The following is a 19,304-nucleotide window of genomic DNA, read 5'->3' on the forward strand; positions in this document are numbered from 1 at the left end:
AATGGGATCAAACTTAAGTTGTTATCAACTTAAAAATGGATCATTATAGATAGAAGTTGTTATATGTAAGCCTCCTGGTAACCACAAAGCAAAAACCTATAGTATATCCACAAAAGAAAAAGAGAAAGGAACATAAGCATACCAGTAAAGAGAGTGATCAAACCACAAAGGAAGAGACCAAGAGAAGAAAAAAGGAACAGAGAAGAACTATAAAAACAGCCAGAAAGCAATTAACAAAATGGCAATAAGTACATACCTATTGACAATTACTTTAAATATAAATGGAACAAATTCTCTAATCAAAAGACATACAATGGCTGAATGGATTAAGAAAACAAGATCTATACTGCCTAGGAGAGACTCACTTTAGATGTAAGGACATATTCAGACTGAAAGTGAAGGGAGGGAAGAAGATATTCCATGTAAATGCAAACCAAAAGAGAGCTGGAGTAGCAACACTCATATCAGACAAAACAGACTTTAAAACAAAGACCACATAAAGAGACCAAAATAGGCATTACATAAAGATAAAGTGTCAGTCCAATGAGAGGATATAACATTTGTAATGCACCCAAATATTTAAAGCAAATATTAACAGACCCAAAGAGAGAAATAGACAGCAACACAATAATAGTAGGGGACTTTAACACCCCACTTAGATCAATGGATAGGTCATCCAGACAGAAAATCAGTATGAAAACATCAGCCAGATACACTTGACAGGTGTTTACACAGCATTCCATCCAAGAGTAACAAAATACACATTCTTCTCAAGTGCAGATGGAACATTTTCCAGGATAGATCATATGTTAGGGCACAAAACAAGTTACAATAAATTTAAGAGGATTGAAATCATATCAAGCATCTTTTCCAGCCAGAGTGGTATAAAACTAGAAGTTAATTACATGAAGAAAACTGGAAAATTCACAAATATGTGGAGATTAAATAACATGATATGAACAACTAAGGAGTCAAAGAAATCAAAAGAGAAGTTTTTAGAAATGTCTTGAGATAATCAAAAATAGAAATATATCAAAATTTATGCCATGCCGCAAAAGCAGTTCTAAGAGGACAATTCATAGTAATAAATACCTACCTCAAGAAACAAGAAAAGTCTCAAATAAACAACCTAGTTTTATAACATAAAGAACTAGAAAAAGAAGAAATGGAACCCAAAGTTAGTAGAAGGAAGGAAACAAAGATTAGAGCAAAAATAAATGAAATAGAGACTAAAAAGACAATAGAAAAGATTGATGAAACTAAGAGCTGGTTCTTTGAAAAGATAATCAAAACTGATAAACTTTTAGTTAGACTCACCAATAAAAAGTTAGAGAAGACTCAAATAAATAAAATCAGAATGAAATAGGACATGTTACAACTGATATTACAGAAACACAAAGGATCATAAGAAACTACTATGAGCAATTTTATACCAACAAATTGGACAGCATAAGAGAAACGGACAAATTCCTAGAAATATAAAACCTACCAAGATTGATTCATGATGAAATAGAAAATCTGAACAGACCTATTACTACTAAGGTAATCAGTAATCAGTAACCTCCCAACAAACAAAAGTCCAGGACCAGATGGCTTCCCTAGTGAATCCTACCTAACGTTCAAAGAAGAATTAATACCAACATTTCTCAAATTCTTACAAAAAGTTGAAGAGGAGGGAACCCTTCCAAATTCATTTTCTAAGGCCAGCATTAGCTGAAACCAAAACCAGACAAGGATGCTATAAGAAAAGAAAATTACAGGCCAATATTTGTGATGAACATAGGTGCAAAAATACTCAGCAAAATATTAACTGAATTCAACAATACATTAAAATAATCACACACCACGATCCAGTGGAATTTATTCCAAGGATGCAAGAATGGTTCAACATCTGCAAATCAATCAATGTGATATACCACATTAACAAAATGAAGGGTAAAAATCATATTAGCTCAATAGATGCAGAAAATGCATTTGACAAAATTCAAGAACTACTTACAATAAAAACTCTCAACATAGAGGGTATAGAGAGAATGTACTTCAATGTAATAAAGGCCATACATGACAAGCCCACAGCTAGCATCCTGCTCAACAATGAAAAGCTAAAAGTTTTTCCTCTAAGATTAGGAACAAGAGAAAGAGGTCCACCATCATTACCTTTAAAAACATAGTCCTGAAAGTCTTAGCCAGAGCAATTAGGCAAAAAGAAAAGAAAGAAAGAAAGAAAGAGAGAGAGAGAGGGAGGGAGAGGGAGAGGGAGAGAGAGAGAGAGAGAAAGAGAGGGAGAGAAAGAAAAAGAAAGGAAGAAAGAAAGAAAGAAAGAAAGAAAGAAAGAAAGAAAGAAAGAAAGAAAGAAAGAAAGAAAGAAAGAAAGAAAGAAAATGCATCCAAACTGGAAAGGAAGACATAAAACTGTCATTATGTGCAGATGACATGATATTATATATAGAAAACTCTAAATACTTCATCAAAAAACTGTTAGAAGTAATAAATGAATTCATGAAAGTTGCAGGATACAAAATCAATACACAAAAATCTGTTACTTTTCTATACACTAATAATGAAATCTCAGAATTTAAAAATCCTATTTACAATTGCATCAAAAATAATAAAATACCTAGGAATAAATTTAACCAAGGAGGTGAAAGACCTATATATTGAAAACTACAGGATATTAAAGAAAAAAATTGAAGATGACAAAAGTAAATAGAAAGATATTCTGTGCTCATGGATTGGAAGAATCAATATTGTTAAAATGTCCATACTACCCAAAACAATCTACAGATTCAATGTAGATTAAAATCTACATTTTTCTGTGGCGAAAAAAGAAGTCTTTATTGATAAATAGATTATAATATCTATAAATAGAGTGATGGGTTTAAGGGGAATAAAAACTCCAGAAGAATCTCAGTCTCTCTCTACCCCACCTCTCGTTCTCAGCTTCTGTCTTCTTATTGGCCATTTTGGACAACAAGACCTTGGTGGTCATGCAAGGCCTTCTTGGGCCTTGGAGGCTTCTATCTTCCTATCCCAATCAAAATTCCAATGGCATTTTTCAAAGAGATAGAATAAATAATCCTAAAATTTGAATGGAACCACTAAAACCCCAAATAGCCAAAGAAATCTTGAGAAAGAAGAATAAAGCTAGAGGCATCACACTCCCTAATTTCAAACTATAGTACAAAGCTCTAGTATTCAAAACAATATGGTATTGGCATAAAAACAGACACATAGATAAGTGGAACAGAATTGAGAGCCCAGAAATAAACTCAAACATATATGCTCAATTAATTTATGACAAATGAACCAAGAATACACAATGGATAAAGGACTATCTCTTCAATAAATGGTGTTGGGAAATCTGGACAGCCACATGGAAAAGAATGAAACTTGACCACTATCTTACACACAAAAATTAACCCAAAATGGATTTAAGACTTTAACATAACACCTGAAACCATAAAACTCCTGGAAGAAAACATAGATGGTAAGCTCCTTGACGCTGGTCTTGACAATGATTTTTTTTAATCTGACACCAAAAGCAAAAGCAACAAAAGCAAACATAAACAAGCAGGACTACATCAAACTAAAAAGCTTCTACACAGTAAAGGAAACCTTCAACAAAATTAAAAGGTAACTTACTGAATGGGAGGAAATATTTGCAAATCATATATCCAAGAATGAAATGATATCGAAAATATATAAAGAACCCATACAACTCATTAGCAAAAAAACCCTAAACAATCCAATTAAAACATGGGCAGAAGATCTGACTAGATATTTTTCCAAAGCAGATATACAGATGGTCAACAAGTACATGAAAAGAAGCTCAACATCACTAATCATCAGGTAAATGCAAATCAAAACCTCAATTACATAGCACTTCACACCTGTTAGAATGGTTATTATCAAAAAGACAAGAAATAACAAGTGTTACTCAGGAAGCAGAGGAAAGGGAACCTTTGTGTACTGTTGGTTGGAATGTAAATTTGTGCGGCCACTATGGAAAACAGTATGGATATTCCTCAAAAAACTAAAAATAGGGCTACCATAGGATCCAAAATTTCCACTTCTGAGTATTTATCCAAAGAAAACAAAATACTAACTTGAAAAGATATATGCACCCCCATTTTCTTTGCAGCTTTATTGACAATAGCCACAATATGGAAACAATCTAAGTGTCCATCATGGATGAATGGATAAAGCAATTGTGGTATATGTATACAATGGAATACTATTACGCCATAAAAAAGAATGAAATCTTGCAAGTGTTGACAACATGGATACACCTTGAGGGCACTATGCTAAGAGAAAAGCAAATACCATAGAATCTCTTTAATAATGCAATCTAAAAAAAAATTAACCTTAGATACAGAGAAGAGATCAGTGGTTGCCGAGGCAGTGGGTGGGGGACATGACAAATGGGTGAACTGCCAGTTTTATTAGTTTAAACAAGTTGTTAATAAAAATGAAAAAAAACTCTATTTATAGTCACATAGTTTAATCAACTGTTACTTTTATACAATCACCAAGAATGAATACTTTGAAGTTCCTTATGAAATGCATTGACCCAATATAGCAGTTATATCCATTTCTACTATACGTGTTGACCCATTTTGAAAACGTTTTTTGGTGTTTTGCACAGGAAAGTATCATGCAAAGTATATTGGATGGATAGTTTTAAACTGCTTTATGCTGTTCTCTGAGAATCTAAATATCAAACTATAAACAGGAAAATTAAATCACCCTCACACAACATTCTTCAGGGATCAGGTAAGTATGTAAATTATATCTAGTCAAAGGGATGAGAGGAAATGCTTTCTAGTTAAATATAAACCAACTCAAAGAAAACAAGATTTACTCAAAAGGAGTTTTTTGTTTTGTTCTAGAGCTTTTTTTTTTTTTTTTTTGGTGAGGAAGATTGTCCCTGAGCTAACATCTATGGCAAATCCTCTTCTTTTTGCTGAGGAAGATTGTCACTGAGCTAACATCTGTGCCCATCTTCCTCTATTTTGTATGTAGGACGCCACCACAGCATGGCTTAATAAGCAGTGTGCAGGTCCGTGCCCAGGATACAAACCAGTGAGCCCCGGGCCACAGAAGCTGAACGCATGAACTTAACCACTATGCCACCAGGCCAGCCCCTCTTTAGAGATGATTTTAAATAACCCATGACTGAATAGAAGTACTTACCCATTAATAGTGATAATAATGAATGTAAAATTCAGGCTTACTCAGTGAGATGTTCAGGATTACTGATAGTAGCAGAAAGTGCCAGAAAGGGACACCGAATCATAACAAGTAGATGTTCCCAAACTTCTGCTCCAATTTCTCCCCCAAGACAGTGAACCTGTCAATGTGGTTAAATAGATTTAGTGTAAAATCAGTTACCCTTTTTTCCAAAATGTTAACAGATTGTGCTATCAGAACCTATTACTCCCTTCTCTCCCCACATTCGATAACGTTCATTCACCCACTGACAAACTTAGTCAAACAAACCAACACGATTTTGAGAGGAATTAAAGTGGATTTGAATGTGCCAATAATTGGATTATTTATTAATAGTGTATCGAGAGATGACACTCTATTATGCATTATAATAGCTGAACTAGAATAAAGATTATTACAGGCCATGGTAATAACACTATAAGCAAAAACAAACAAAAGAATACATTTTACAACTCTTATTTATAAATGAAATAATGGCCTAATTACAGATCGTCATAAAAAGATAATAGGATGAGGAAAAATATCTATAAAAATAAAAAATTTACTCATGTGTCACTAATCCCACCACTGCAATACAGACAACAATGCTTATAAAATAAATTAATTTGAAATAAATTGACTACTCCAGGCTTTAGTCTGTAAATGTATGTAGAGCACTTATTCTACACTTGTTAGAAATCTCAAGAATGCCCGAGTCCCCTGACTATAAATGGGGCGAGATGAGTGCAGTGACTAGCTCATTCATTGTTATATTTGTCACGATGATATGTGCAGTTAACAATAATATATGAAAGCAATAACAACTTTACATGACTTGATTTTAAATAACTTTTGTAAGGTTCTCAACTAATAATAAACTTTTATATAGTAAAATTAGATCCTTATATATATTATACTCTACGTTTAATAGAATTTAAAAAAATTTTAAAAACCAAATCACTCAATTTCAAAAGTCCAATGCTTATGTTTTGTTTCTGATTTTTACTGAAGGACTTCTCCTTTATGGGTCACTATGAAACAGATACTGTGGAGAGGTAAAAAGAAGTTTTCAAAGAGCTTTTAGTCAAAATAGGAGAAAATGAAAAAGAAAAACACATGTAAAGGACATCAGAAATATATTGATAACAGGCCATTTTAATAAAGTACAATTATGAGTGTTTGTTTGTTGTGCCAAAGAATGATAAATCAGAGAGGAACGTGGAATTTATAATGATAAAGTGAGCACTTTGTAAGAAACACTTCTTAGTATTTAAGCAAAGATGCAAAAGATAAGATTTAAAATAATTTTACATAAACAGTTTGAAGCTTTTTTATTCAGAGTTACACTTGAGAACATTTAATCTTATTTTTTATATTAAGGATAGCTCTGTATGCCAGTGCTGTATTAAAAGCTCAGAAAAGTACTCAGCATTTTCAAAGCATTAAAAGCCCAGAAAATGGAAGTAGGTTGCCTGTGTTCTAATCCTGTCTCTACCACTTAACATGGCATGAATTTGGGAAGCTAATCTCTCTTTGCCTCAATTCAGTAGCCATAATAATAGTACCTACTTCACAGGTTTTTTTTCTGAAGAGTAAGTGGCTTTATAGCTGAAAATCATTTAGAATAAATATCTGTAGTAAACATTAAAATAAAGGTAGCTATTATAATTTTATGCATAGCAATATGTGTAATATAATGATTTACATCCGCCAATCTTTGTATTCTTTTTTAACCTTTATTTTATGGCGAAATATAACATTCAGTAAGTTGTATAAAATGTAGACTTTCATACTAACAAAGAAATGTCCAGATTAACAAAGTAAAGCAAACATCCCCATAAATCAAGATAAATATTTCCAGCACCTCAGAAGTCCATATTACAACAGCATCCTTTCATAGTTGCTATGTTGCTTTTTTAAAATTATGACTTCTAGGGCCAGCCCCATGGCCGAGTGGTTAAGTTTGTGGGCTATGTTCTGGTGCCCCAGGATTTTGCCAGTTCAGATCCTGAGCATGAACCTAGCACCACTTATCAAGCCATGCTGAGGCAGCGTCCCACATAGCAGGACTAGAAGGAGCTACAACCAGAATATACAGCTATGTACTGGGGGGCTTTGGGGAGAATAAAAAAATTTCCCCAATAAAATTATGACTCTCTTTTCATTATACTTCTTCATATAGACATGTGTGTATTCATAAACAATATGTTGATTTTGCCAGTTTAATAAGGTTTTGTAATTAGAATTACATGCATGTGTCCTTTTGTGTCTAGCTTCCATTGCTCGATATTACGGTTTTAAGATTATTCTATGTTGTACTCATTTTCATTGCTCTATATATTCTCTTGTATGAATGTACCACATTTTGCTTATTATTTCCACTTTGATGGACACTTGAGTTGTTGCTATGAACATTTTGTCCATGTCTTCTAGTCCACTTGTGTGGGAGTTTTTTAATTGTCTTATTTTTGAAGATCCTAAGTCTTGTTTTCCTAGTTCCTAGATGTATAGCTAGAATTGGAATTCCTTACTCACGAAGCAGTGTCATCTTCATTAGATTTTGTCAAAACAGATTCCAAAGAGGCACCCATCAGCAGGGCATGAGCCTTCTCATCGCTCCACTTCCTTTGCAACACTTAACACTGTCAGATTCTGATTTTTACTGTCCGGTGGACGTATCTCATTGTAATTTTAATTTATATTTTAGTTAAGTTCCTTTTCAGGGGCATATTGAACATTTGGAAATCTCCTTTTGTGAGTGGCTTTTCTCTTAACATTTTAAAGGAAGTTTTTATATATTCTTAATGAGAGTTCTTTGTCAGTTATAAATTACAAAAACCTTCTACTCAGTGGCTTGTCATTTCATTCTCTTAATGAAATATTTTGATGAATAAAAATTCTTAATTTTATGTAGTCAAATTTGTTCATCTATTTTATTTTCATAGTTTGCGCTTTTTGTGTCTTGTTTAAGAGAATTTTCTGTACTCCTAAGTAATGAAGATATTCTCTTCAGATATTATATTCTAAAGTTTCATTCATTTGCTTTCATATTGGTGCTTTTAAACCATTTGAAATTGATGTCTGGGTATGATGTGAGGAAGTGATCTAATTTTATTTATTGTCCATATAGATTCCCAATTTTTCCAATACTGTTTGCAGTGCCGTGTTTTCCTTAAGTAAAATGTCTATGTGTAGTTCTATTTCTAGGCTCTCTGGCCCATTTGTCTATGGACAAACAGATGTTGTCTTGACTACCATAGGTCTATAATAAACCCTGATACTTGGCAGAGCTGGTTTCTTCACCTTGATCTGTTTTGTCAAGTGTGTCTTGGCTACTTTTTCCTTTTAGCAATTTCATGTAAATTTCAGAATCAGGCAATCAGCTTCTTCCTCCCCCAACACACGCACATACTCATGCACACACACGTATACACATACTATCATAGGACGGGAAAAAATTCTGATATTTTTGTGATTGCAGTCAATTTATAGAACAATTTGAGGCCATAATAATTAGTGTGTCCAAATTAATCTGTCATAATCATAATCATAATCATAATATTGAATTCTCCAGTACAAAAGCATGGACTATTTCTCTAGGTTCTCTATTCATTTTACTATTGTTTTTTAAAATTCTTTCTAAATATCCCTCAGCAAAGTTTAAAGATTTCTTTATAAAAGTCTTGCATATCTTTTTAAAGATTCATTCCAAAGTATGTCATATATTTTATGCTATTATAAATGCTATTAAAATGAGTGTTGCTGACTTGAAAATTATTTATTAATTTGAATTTCAAAGAATGAAAAATATAAGGACATATTCTTGACCTAAATGTAACCATTCTAGAAATACAAAACAAAAACTATAGTAAAGAATATACATATCTGAAAATTAAGAAATATACTTCTAAATAACCAATGGATCAAAACTAAATAATGATGGAAATTAAAACATATTTTAAACTGAATGATAAATACATGCAATGTTTCAATGTTTCAAAAAGAAATGTTTCAATGTTACTGCTAAAGCAGCTTATAGGATTAACATATAGTGCTCAATACGTCAATGTATTAGAAAAGAATACATACATGTGTTAGAAAATAACTCAAAATTAATGTTCAAATTACATGTCATCTTCCTAAATTTACAGCTTCCCTATTTTGTTTGCTTGTTTCAGTCTGCTTGCTTGTTTTTTTGCTTATCTGTATTCTGCTTTTTATTTCCTTCCTGGTGGTATTCATCAAACTAATCCTAGCCATAGAATGATGCATTTTTTTAACCAGCAAAAAAGAAAACATGGCTGATGTCAGTCATCAATGCATCTGGTGATAGGAAAAAGGAAAGTACCCCTTAAAAGACAGTTGGTTCAGTGGGCTAAAATTTCTTTGGCTAAAAAGAAAAAATCTATTACTAAGTAGTCACGATGTGTCCAATGATTTGTGAGATACTCTTTCCCTGCTACTATCACTCTTGACCTAGAATTTTTTCCATTTTTCTTATTCTCAGCTCCTTACAGATCTATCTTTTACCATCAGCACATAAATTCTACCCTCTCCATAAACTGAATTAACATTTATTTTAATAACTATATGTATAATTGTCATTTTATTAAAATACATGAATTACATATGTTTTTATATACATACAAATATTTAGTTGGGATAATTGTAATGAAAGGTGGCATACCTCATCAAATATGACATATCTCATTCTTTTCACCCATTTTTGATTATGAGGTGATAGCAGGAGTATTTCCAAACACTGAGGCACTGTCACCAATATCTGTTAAAAAAATTAGGGAATCATGGCCTTGATTATCTTAAAAAGCTCAAGTTTTAACTTTTAAACATTAATACAATATTTTGGATGACACAGTATGTTCATACTGATATTTCCATTAAAACAATAATCTCATTTTTGAAAAATAAAACAAATTTGTGTCACAGAGGTATGTTGCTGTTAGTACATTCAAAAAGGGTTAAGTTCAATTCATCAAGAAATATTCTCCCACATTGTACACTGACAGTATAAAATCATCACAACATGAAACCATCGCTATTGAAGGAAGCTACTCCCTCATGTTGAAATTTCAGAAGAGAAAATCGTTCTACTTTGTATAGAAAATATAATTATTTGAAAGTTACCCAATTCTTATATAAGAAAAATCATATAAATAATCTGCTCAAATATAAATATATCTGTCAGGGTAACTGTAAACTTAGTTTATACTCATATTGAAACCTTGAAGCGCCTACTGAAGTGCCATAATGTTTGTTATTATTCTTTGTGTGTGCATGTCTGTAACGTACCTGACAATTCAAGGCGTCATGACGGTAATCTCTTGTAAAAGTTCCACACACCACTAATCCTTTTGGCAGTGCTTTGGTAAATAAATTGCAGACAGTTCCCACCACTTGATTAACAAGAGCCTGAAGTCATAAAAGACATAATCTGCTATTCAGTAATTATTGACAGCACTGCAAAATTTGTTTACAGTAGACAAATGTCTGGAACAATTTGCATGCAAAAACGTGCAGTACCAATTTTATATAACTCTTTCTTAGTAAAAGAATTACTTTGCACCAAATTCTTCCTGCTGGCTTTAAAGTTTTCCTTAATGTATAATATACAGTGCTTGATGATGTGATAGCTAGAAACAATAAACTAACAACAATCTTGGCCTCATGAATGTGATATATATTTTACAGGTGATGATGATTATTTATTTAAAAATCCAATTGGCTATGCAATGATGAGCATATTATCAAACTCCACTAAGCCTCAGTTTCTTCATCTGTAAAATACGAGGGCTGCAACATGTGATAGAGGTGATCCCTCCCAACACTCGCGTTCTGAATCTCTTCTCTCTGTACATCTTTAAGGCTTGCAATTAAATATTCTCCTAGGGAAAGTGAGAGGAAAGAATACCCCAAATCCCTTCTAGATGAAGAGAACAATTCTGATTTAGCCACGATCTTCTTGACTTTATTTTACACAGCTTGCTGTAAAGGAAGAAGCCCACAGCACTTGCAATAATCAGGGGTTATTCCACAGGGCATTTGTCCAACCACAGAGGCGGCAAAATTACGAATAGCTGCTCTCCGTCTCTCTTTCTCATGATCTTGTCTACACTCTCTTAAGTCATGTAATCCTGGTACAGTTATCAAATGTTACCCTTTAGCAAAATTCTCAAAAATGTCAAATGCCATCTTCTAATAAGTGCTGGACCTAGGAAGTTTCAAACAGTAAAATGAATAAAAAATAATTGTGAATGGTACCACTTATTGATCATTGTCTACATCCGAACAATATATTACATGCTTTACATACATCATCTCAATGCTTAGAACAATAGTATGAAGTAAGTGTTATTATCCCTTTTTTGCAGCTGGAGAAACTAAGGTAAGAAACTGGCTCAAGGTCACACAGAACATAAACTCTGAAACTCGTGACTTCAGTGCTGGAGCCTGTACACTGTGGTGCCTCCTAGGATTAAGGACACAAACTATAGTTGAAGGAAATACTGTAAGACATACGGTGTCAGATGGACACATTACCTTTGTTGGAGCAACATATACAACTACCCCTTCATTGCCCTCTCTCAGGATTTTCTCCATGCAGTAGTAAGATGCATAGGTTTTCCCTGATGAGGTCGGAGCAACAATCACAGCAGATTCATTATTATCTACAACATCAAGAAGTTCTCTCTAGATAAAAACAGAACCACATTTCATTTGAAAATACATATTTACTGTCCAATTTTAATTTAATGCCAACTATTTCTAGGGTGAATTAGTATTCACAGTTGCTTCCAAGACACACTAACGTTCGAGACGGCAGTCACTTAAGGGAATCACCGTTTTCTGTTATTTGGAGACAACTAAATTCACATCTCACCTTCTCCTACAAAACACCTCCCCTAAACTTAGCTTAAAATATCCAATAAAACAGACAACATCGCAAGGGACCTGCCCAGGACACCATGTAGCCCAGCTCTCTGCATTCTTTTTAGCTTGAGTTGGCTGAACTCAGAATTACCAAAATCTGTCGTTCTTTATATTTTTGTTTTTCTGTTCATGAATTAATGAATAAGGTGTAGAAAAGGACAGATTTTCCAAAGATATGTACATATGTATAATAAGCCACGTATTTATAAATGACTCTGCTGTTTAACATTTGGACAGTCTGAAAGCACCACTACTTTCAACAAACAGTAAACTTGCCAAATATATAGCATCAAACATTAGGCACTATATTTTAGACATGAAATTAAGTGGATGCATATAATAATTATGTAGTGTAATGGTAAAGAGCAGTCCAACCAGAGTTAGAGTGCCTAGTTTTAATCCAGGCACAACCATTTAATAAAACCAATATATTTTCATTTCAACTGCCTCTTTGTTGCATTCCTTTATCTCTTAAGTCAAGACATGATTTATTTTCATTGTCATTACACTGCATTCTATAATGATTTCCATTTCCAAAATTTGTTGCAAACACTGAGATCTAAACCAACTGCTTCCATCAAGTTTCTTCGCTTTCGAAGGCTGCAGATCTTTTCAGTGAATACCTGCCATGTGTCTGGTATAAAATGTTGCACCCTGGGATCTGGATCACTTCTTTCTTCTCGAAATAAGTAAGGTCCCATGTACGTTAACTGAAACCGAGCTGCTCCCATGTGAACTGAATATTTAGAAATATCCTTCTCAGTAGCTGATTGTGCCACCTAAAATAAGCATTACATATTAGATTTTTGTACCATTTCACAATTTTTAATCTGGGCAAGGAAATTATTATCAATCATATTATAGTTTGCTTTGTTTCAATACGATTATTATTTCATGTTTCTTTCAATATCTTACAAGTCTTAAAACCGTATAACCGGGGCCGGATCGGTGGCCGAGTGATTAAGTTCGCGCACTCCGCTGCGGCGGCCCAGGGTTCCGATCCTGGGCGCGAACATGGCACCGCTCGTCAGGCCACGTTGAGACGGCGTCCCACATCCCACAGCTAGAAGGACGTGCAACTAAGATATACAACTGTGTACAGGCGGGGTTTGGGGAGATAAAGCAGAAAAAAAAAGATTGGCAACAGTCGTTAGCTCAGGTGCCAATCTTCAGAAAAAAAACCCAAAAACCGTATAACCTAGTTTCAAAGGAAGTAATCAAAGGAAGGTAACATTTCATTCAGGTTATCAATTCTGATACATGGGAAGTAGACAGGTATTACATCTTTACTGTAATTTTTTAAATGCTATTTTATGTGGCAGTACCATGTTCCATAAGAATATAAGTAAAATGCAATATGAAATTAATATTTTAATTACAAATCAATGTAATCTTTGATAATTGTTAAATATGAACAACTCATACCCACACACAATAAAAACTGTGTTTCCACTGAGGAATCCTTCCCAATCCTAAAAGGGCATCTTTGGTAAAGGAAATATTCTTACAAGCATCTATACTATTAGTACATATTATCTTACAAATTATTTTACTCAAAGAATTCTGGTTAGACAACTCTTATTACTAAGGAACCTAACATCAAAGAAATTCACATGTTTTGTATAGCCTCTATTCTTGAAGTTCTGATAACACTTGATTATGATAATATTAGCAAAGCATGGAAAATGTAAATTTATATGTTGAGGTATTCTGGTTGAGAATCAACTACAAAACACATTTTGAAATATTGATGGCTTGAAGAAGGAAGAATTTCCATTTAAAAACTGCCATTTTCTGTTAATTTCTTGTTTAAGGAGAAAAGTGTGATAGTAGTTTTGGTCACACGATAGTAAAGCAAATATCCTATTTCAGACCTGGAGCAGTTGGAAACAGTGGGGAGCTAGATTTCTGTCCATTATCATCACCAAGTTTTTCAGTTTTGTTTTTTTTTAAGAGAGAAAGAAATACTTTCCTAGGGCTTGTAAGCTTATTTTAGGAAAATGGTTTCTTCCAATTTCTTGGATCTCTAAAAGAAGTGGGGAAACATAGCTCTTCCTCCGTGGGAAAGAAGCAATATGCTCTTGCAATATGAAGTAGCGATAGAACACCCTGAGAAAGAGATGTCTAGTCCATGCTACGGTTGGATTTGGACTATGACCTCATCTCGTATTGTGCATCAAGATATTTTTGTGCAGTGTATTTCTATATCCACAAGCTTCAAAAGCCTTGTTAAATATGACAGTTGAATTTTAGTTATGGCACTTGAGTAATCAAGTATAAGGCTTTCCATGCTGGATGCGAAGTATGATGGGGTGAACAAAAATCCCTGGGAAAGTTGGCCTCGAGATCTCTAGAGGGACCCTACAGAATTGTCAAGGAGTGGCCCAAAGTCATCCTGAGAATAAGGGAGCACGATGCAGCTAGGAAGGATTTATGGACCCTGTTAGCATTTATCAGGAATAGAGAAACTAGTAAAAGGCCGGATCTATGTGGTGGGTAAGTATGAAGGCTCAGGAGAGTTATACAGCCATTAAAAGAAGGACCAGTTCTGGAGGAAGTGGAAGGCTAATCATGGCTCCTCTTTCTGGCTAGTCATAGTGAGTTGATGTCCTCTCCTTCAATCCCTCCCTTTCCTCTACTAACAGAAAGTGTCTCTACTTTAACAAAACCAAGCAATAGCACAGGTAAAGCTACGCTGTTTCTATATGTACTATCTCTATGGTTCTCAAGTCAGTACTCGGAGAGAGATTTTGACTTAAAAAATATTTTCTCTTCAAACAAATTCTTTTGAAGTAACAACTGAAGACAATTAAATAAGAAATTTAAAGGAGTCAGTATATGTAAGAATATTCAGTAGAAATAATTGTAAGTAAAGTTTTTCTAGGAAAAAACAAAATTAAGTTAATCCATTTCTCTGAAGGTAAATTTTGATTATTTCCATAAGTCTTTAGACATCTCCCAGATAAATAGACAACACATTTACAGGCAACAATAATATCTACAGGAGAATTCTTTCCTTCCCTTCACCCTTCACTCCTTTCTTTATTCCTTCCTTCTATTTATTGAAGAGATATTTTAAACTTACTGCATAAGGAGCACAGCAAGAAATAAGATAGAGAAAGGCCCTGTGTCTATGGAACTTACTTTCTAATTTTGAGACACAAACAAAAAACAAATGAACAAAACATAAACAAAAAATTCAGATAGTGACATATGCTGTTAAGAAAGAGAAATAAGGAAATTTTTTAGTGACTTCGTGGATAAGGGGAATGGTGGAGGAAATGCTACTTGAGATTGGAAGGTCTCAAGCTGGCCATAAATGTTTCTTTGATAAGATGATACTTCATCTAAAACATTAACAACCAAAGGAGTAAGCCATGCTAAAATCTGAGGGAATAAATGTTCATATACAAGAAATAGCTGAGGCAATACTCAGAGACAAAATGGAATTCTGTTCATTCAACAAACAGAATGGTTGGAAACCAGAAGAGAGAGGTAACCAGAGACCAGCTATGTAGGACCCTAGGGACTTTGGTAAGAGTTTATTCTAAGTAAGTCCATTTGGGATGATACAAAAAAAAAAAAATACCATAAAGTGAATGGTTTTTAAACAGCAAGCATCTGTTTCTCATAGTTTTGGAGGCTGAGAAGTCCAACATCACAGCATCAGCAGATTCAGTGTCTGGAACGAGCCTGCCCCTACATGGCCATCTTCTCACTGTAACCTTACATGGTGAAAGGGTGAGCTAGCTCTCTGGGGTCTCTTTTACAAGGGCACTAACCCCATTCATGAGGGTTCCATCTTCGTGACCTAATCACTTTCCAAAGGCCCCACCTCCAGATACCATCACTCTGGGGGTTAGAATTTCAACATATGAATTTTGAGGGAAGACACAAATATTCAGTCCATAGCACTCCTGGTACAAATGAAACATTTATTCTAGGTAAATACACATCTATAAAAAATATTAGATCTGTGTTTATATAGGATGATACTTAGTAACCATTAACTTAATCTAATATACATTAATTCTAAATGCATTCCATAAAATACTACACACACACACACACTTATATATATGAATGTCATGTAATATTTCTATAGCATCTACCTGAGGATATAATGAGTGTGCCAAGTTGTCAAATCCAATATATCTTAGATATTTGGCTAATTTTTGTCGATGTGTATTTTGTAATAGTTCTGAATATTTTTCATGGATTATGTGAATCCTTTTCATCAAGTTAATTATTATGCTTATATCTCTGGATTCTGCTTCTGTTGAGACAAAATATTGACATGCATAACTTAAGTTAGGCAAGATATTGATAACGAAACCCCCAAAGCTGACAATTTTATTGCGGGATTAAAAAAACATTTTTATATGAATCACTCGCAATAATTGAGGAATTCGTAACGACCAGTACTGCATAGCAGTGAGAGTGTTGCCACTTGAGTGAGAGCAGAGTTGCTAGTTTTAGCAAATAAAAATACAGGAGACCCAGTTTGGGATACATATTGCATGGCACATACTTATACTAAAAAAGTTCATTTTTTATCTGACATTTAAATTCAACTTGTCTGTACTTGACTTAGGAACTTGGAAAGTTACATCTCTAAGCCTCATTTCCTTTTATCTGTAATGGGGATAATAATAATAGGTCTCACTTCCTACAGATATTATAAAGATTAAACAAAATAATCCATGTAAAATGATACAATAATGGCAGCTGTTACTATTCATCATAAGGACTAATATGGAAGAGGGTCTGAATGGACTTTTTTTAAAAAAAGATGACCGTTCCATATTTATACTTTTAATGTTTACTTTCCTGTGACCACACTCAGAAGATAAATATCTTTCATCATCCCTTCAATCAAAAATGTTTATTATCTTGAGGGCTGGCACAGCAGTTAAGTGCTGCTTCTCAGTGGCCCGGGGTTTGCCGGTTGGGATCCTGGGTGCGGACATGGAACCGCTTGGCACGCCATGCTGTGGGAGGTGTCCCACATATAAAGTAGAAGAAGATAGGCATGGATGTTAGCTCAGGGCCAGTCTTCCTCAGCAAAAAGAGGAGGATTGGAAGTAGTTAGCTCAGAGCTAATCATCTTAAAAAAAAAAAAGTTTATTCTCTTGCCCTCAACATCACAGTTGTACCGATTCACTAATTATTTAGTTTGTGTGTATACTTTGGAGTAACAATGTTATATTAAAATCCTTGCTCTATCACTGACGCTTGGGCACATAATTTTTTCTCCTAGAACCTCAAGTTTGTATGAATAATATCCGTACTACCTATATATATATATACATATATATGTATGTTATCTATATAGTCTTTCCTCAGTATCATCAGGGGATTGGCTCCAGGACTCCTGCAGATACCAATATCCATGAGTGCTCAAGTCCCTTGTATAAAATGGCATAGTATCTGCATAGAACCTATACATCCTCCTCTATACTTTAAATCATCTCTGGATTACTTACATTAGCTAATACAATGTAAATAGTTGTTATACTATTTTTATGTATTGTTTAGGTAATAATGACAAGAAAAAAAAGTCTGTACATGTTCCGTACAGATGCAACCATTGTAGGGCTTTCGTTTTTCAGTTGGTTGAATCTGCGGATGTGGAACCCATGGATACAGAGGACCGACTGTATATTGTTTGGGTTGTGGATACTGTGCGATGCTACAGTTAGTTCAGAATGTGCTTGAGTCCCTTGAGAGACCGATCATTAAACTCCTTGAGACCAGGGCCCCTGTTCTGTTCAGAAGCCCCGTGGGCACAACAAGGTACTCAGCTCATGATTGGCCTTGAAGAACTGTTTGCTGAATTGAATTTCAAACTGAATCCATCCACCAATATCTATCACACACACAAATAACCATGATGTTATTACTGGATCAAAAAATCTTCTTATTCTTTACACATCATTAGAGTTCCTAAAGTCAGTACAGGACAGATGAATCAGAAGCCATGCCCAATCCCAATTCTTTTGCTTTGTTCTAACTGATTTTTTTATTTTAAAAAATTTCTAAGGGGCCAGCCCTGTGGCTGAGTGGTTAAGTTTGTGTCCCTACTTCGGCGGTCCAGGGTTTCACCCGTTCAGATCCTGGGCACAGACATGGCACCACTCATCAAGTCACGTTGAAACTGTGTCCCACATAGCAGAGCCAGACGGACCTACAACTAGAATGTACAACTATGTACTGGGGGGCTTTGGGGAGAAGAAGAAGAAGGAAGGAAAAAAAAGAAGATTGGCAACAGATGTTAGCTCAGGTGCCAATCTTTTTAAAAAAATTCTAAAATTAATGTATTTATATACCTGTTTTTAAACAGTATTCCATCCATAATTTGAAACAGGCATCCATTCCTACCATTTCTGCAGTAAATCTTACAGATTTAACAGGGCATATTTGTAGAAAATCTTCTAGTCTTTTTATTCCAGATTTAGGACTTTCTTTAATTTCCTTTTCAATATATAGGGACAAGTTATTCCATCGTTCTTCCTCTCTCTTCTCTAGTTTAGCTAGTTGTCTCTTTTGATTTTCTTCAATAAATTTTTCTGCATTTGTCTTCTAAAAAAACAAAGAAATAGAAAACAAATCAACTAAATAATAAAAGCAAATGTTTCCAGAATAATACATTTGATATTTTTGAAGGAAATATTTAAATATCTCAGGCCATTAGTTTACTATTCAGGACATTCAAATAGCACATCAAATAGGACCTTGGAAGTCTCAAATAACTAAATGCAAACATCTGTTTTTTACACAACCACGATCATTTGCCATTCCCTTTCTCTGTCTCCTCAGTTATTATTTCCTTAACCCATTATGCTGAAAACCAGTGTTCTGGCATCTCATGTCCATGGGGTTGGATCTCAGAAAGATCATTTCTAACTAATATCCAACTGGGACATATATCATTTTTGAGATTAGACCAACTGTGGTATAATCACAAAAACTGTCCTGGAGTGTAGCATGCTGTACTTCATAGAAAAACAAATACGAATTTTGTCCTGGATCCCCAGGAGAAATCTAATAGGTCTGAATGGGGTACAATTAAAGTAGTTATAAAGACTGGCACAATCAGGTTTAAGATTGCAATGTCTGGACTATTGTATGTAATAGAGAATGCTGCC

At 34.2% G+C, this 19,304-nt stretch overlaps 1 protein-coding gene across 5 annotated transcripts in view; it reads right to left on the bottom strand.

Annotated features, from left to right (window-relative positions):
* LOC106837751 (probable ATP-dependent RNA helicase DDX60) overlaps positions 1 to 19,304 on the bottom strand; it is a 223,710-nt gene that overhangs the window by 52,946 nt on the left and 151,460 nt on the right. For all 5 annotated transcript variants that reach the window (XM_044766994.2, XM_044766993.2, XM_044766992.2 and 2 more), the window contains 7 exons: positions 18,486 to 18,738; positions 16,269 to 16,432; positions 12,780 to 12,935; positions 11,767 to 11,916; positions 10,519 to 10,638; positions 9,896 to 9,991; positions 5,235 to 5,350 (listed from right to left, as the gene is read on the bottom strand). In XM_044766994.2, the coding sequence (XP_044622929.1) occupies positions 5,235 to 5,350; positions 9,896 to 9,991; positions 10,519 to 10,638; positions 11,767 to 11,916; positions 12,780 to 12,935; positions 16,269 to 16,432; positions 18,486 to 18,738 (1,055 nt within the window). The remainder of the gene's footprint in view (positions 1 to 5,234; positions 5,351 to 9,895; positions 9,992 to 10,518; positions 10,639 to 11,766; positions 11,917 to 12,779; positions 12,936 to 16,268; positions 16,433 to 18,485; positions 18,739 to 19,304) is intronic.

Source organism: Equus asinus, chromosome 3 (assembly GCF_041296235.1).
Source record: "Equus asinus isolate D_3611 breed Donkey chromosome 3, EquAss-T2T_v2, whole genome shotgun sequence".
Taxonomy (NCBI): Eukaryota; Metazoa; Chordata; class Mammalia; order Perissodactyla; family Equidae; genus Equus; species Equus asinus.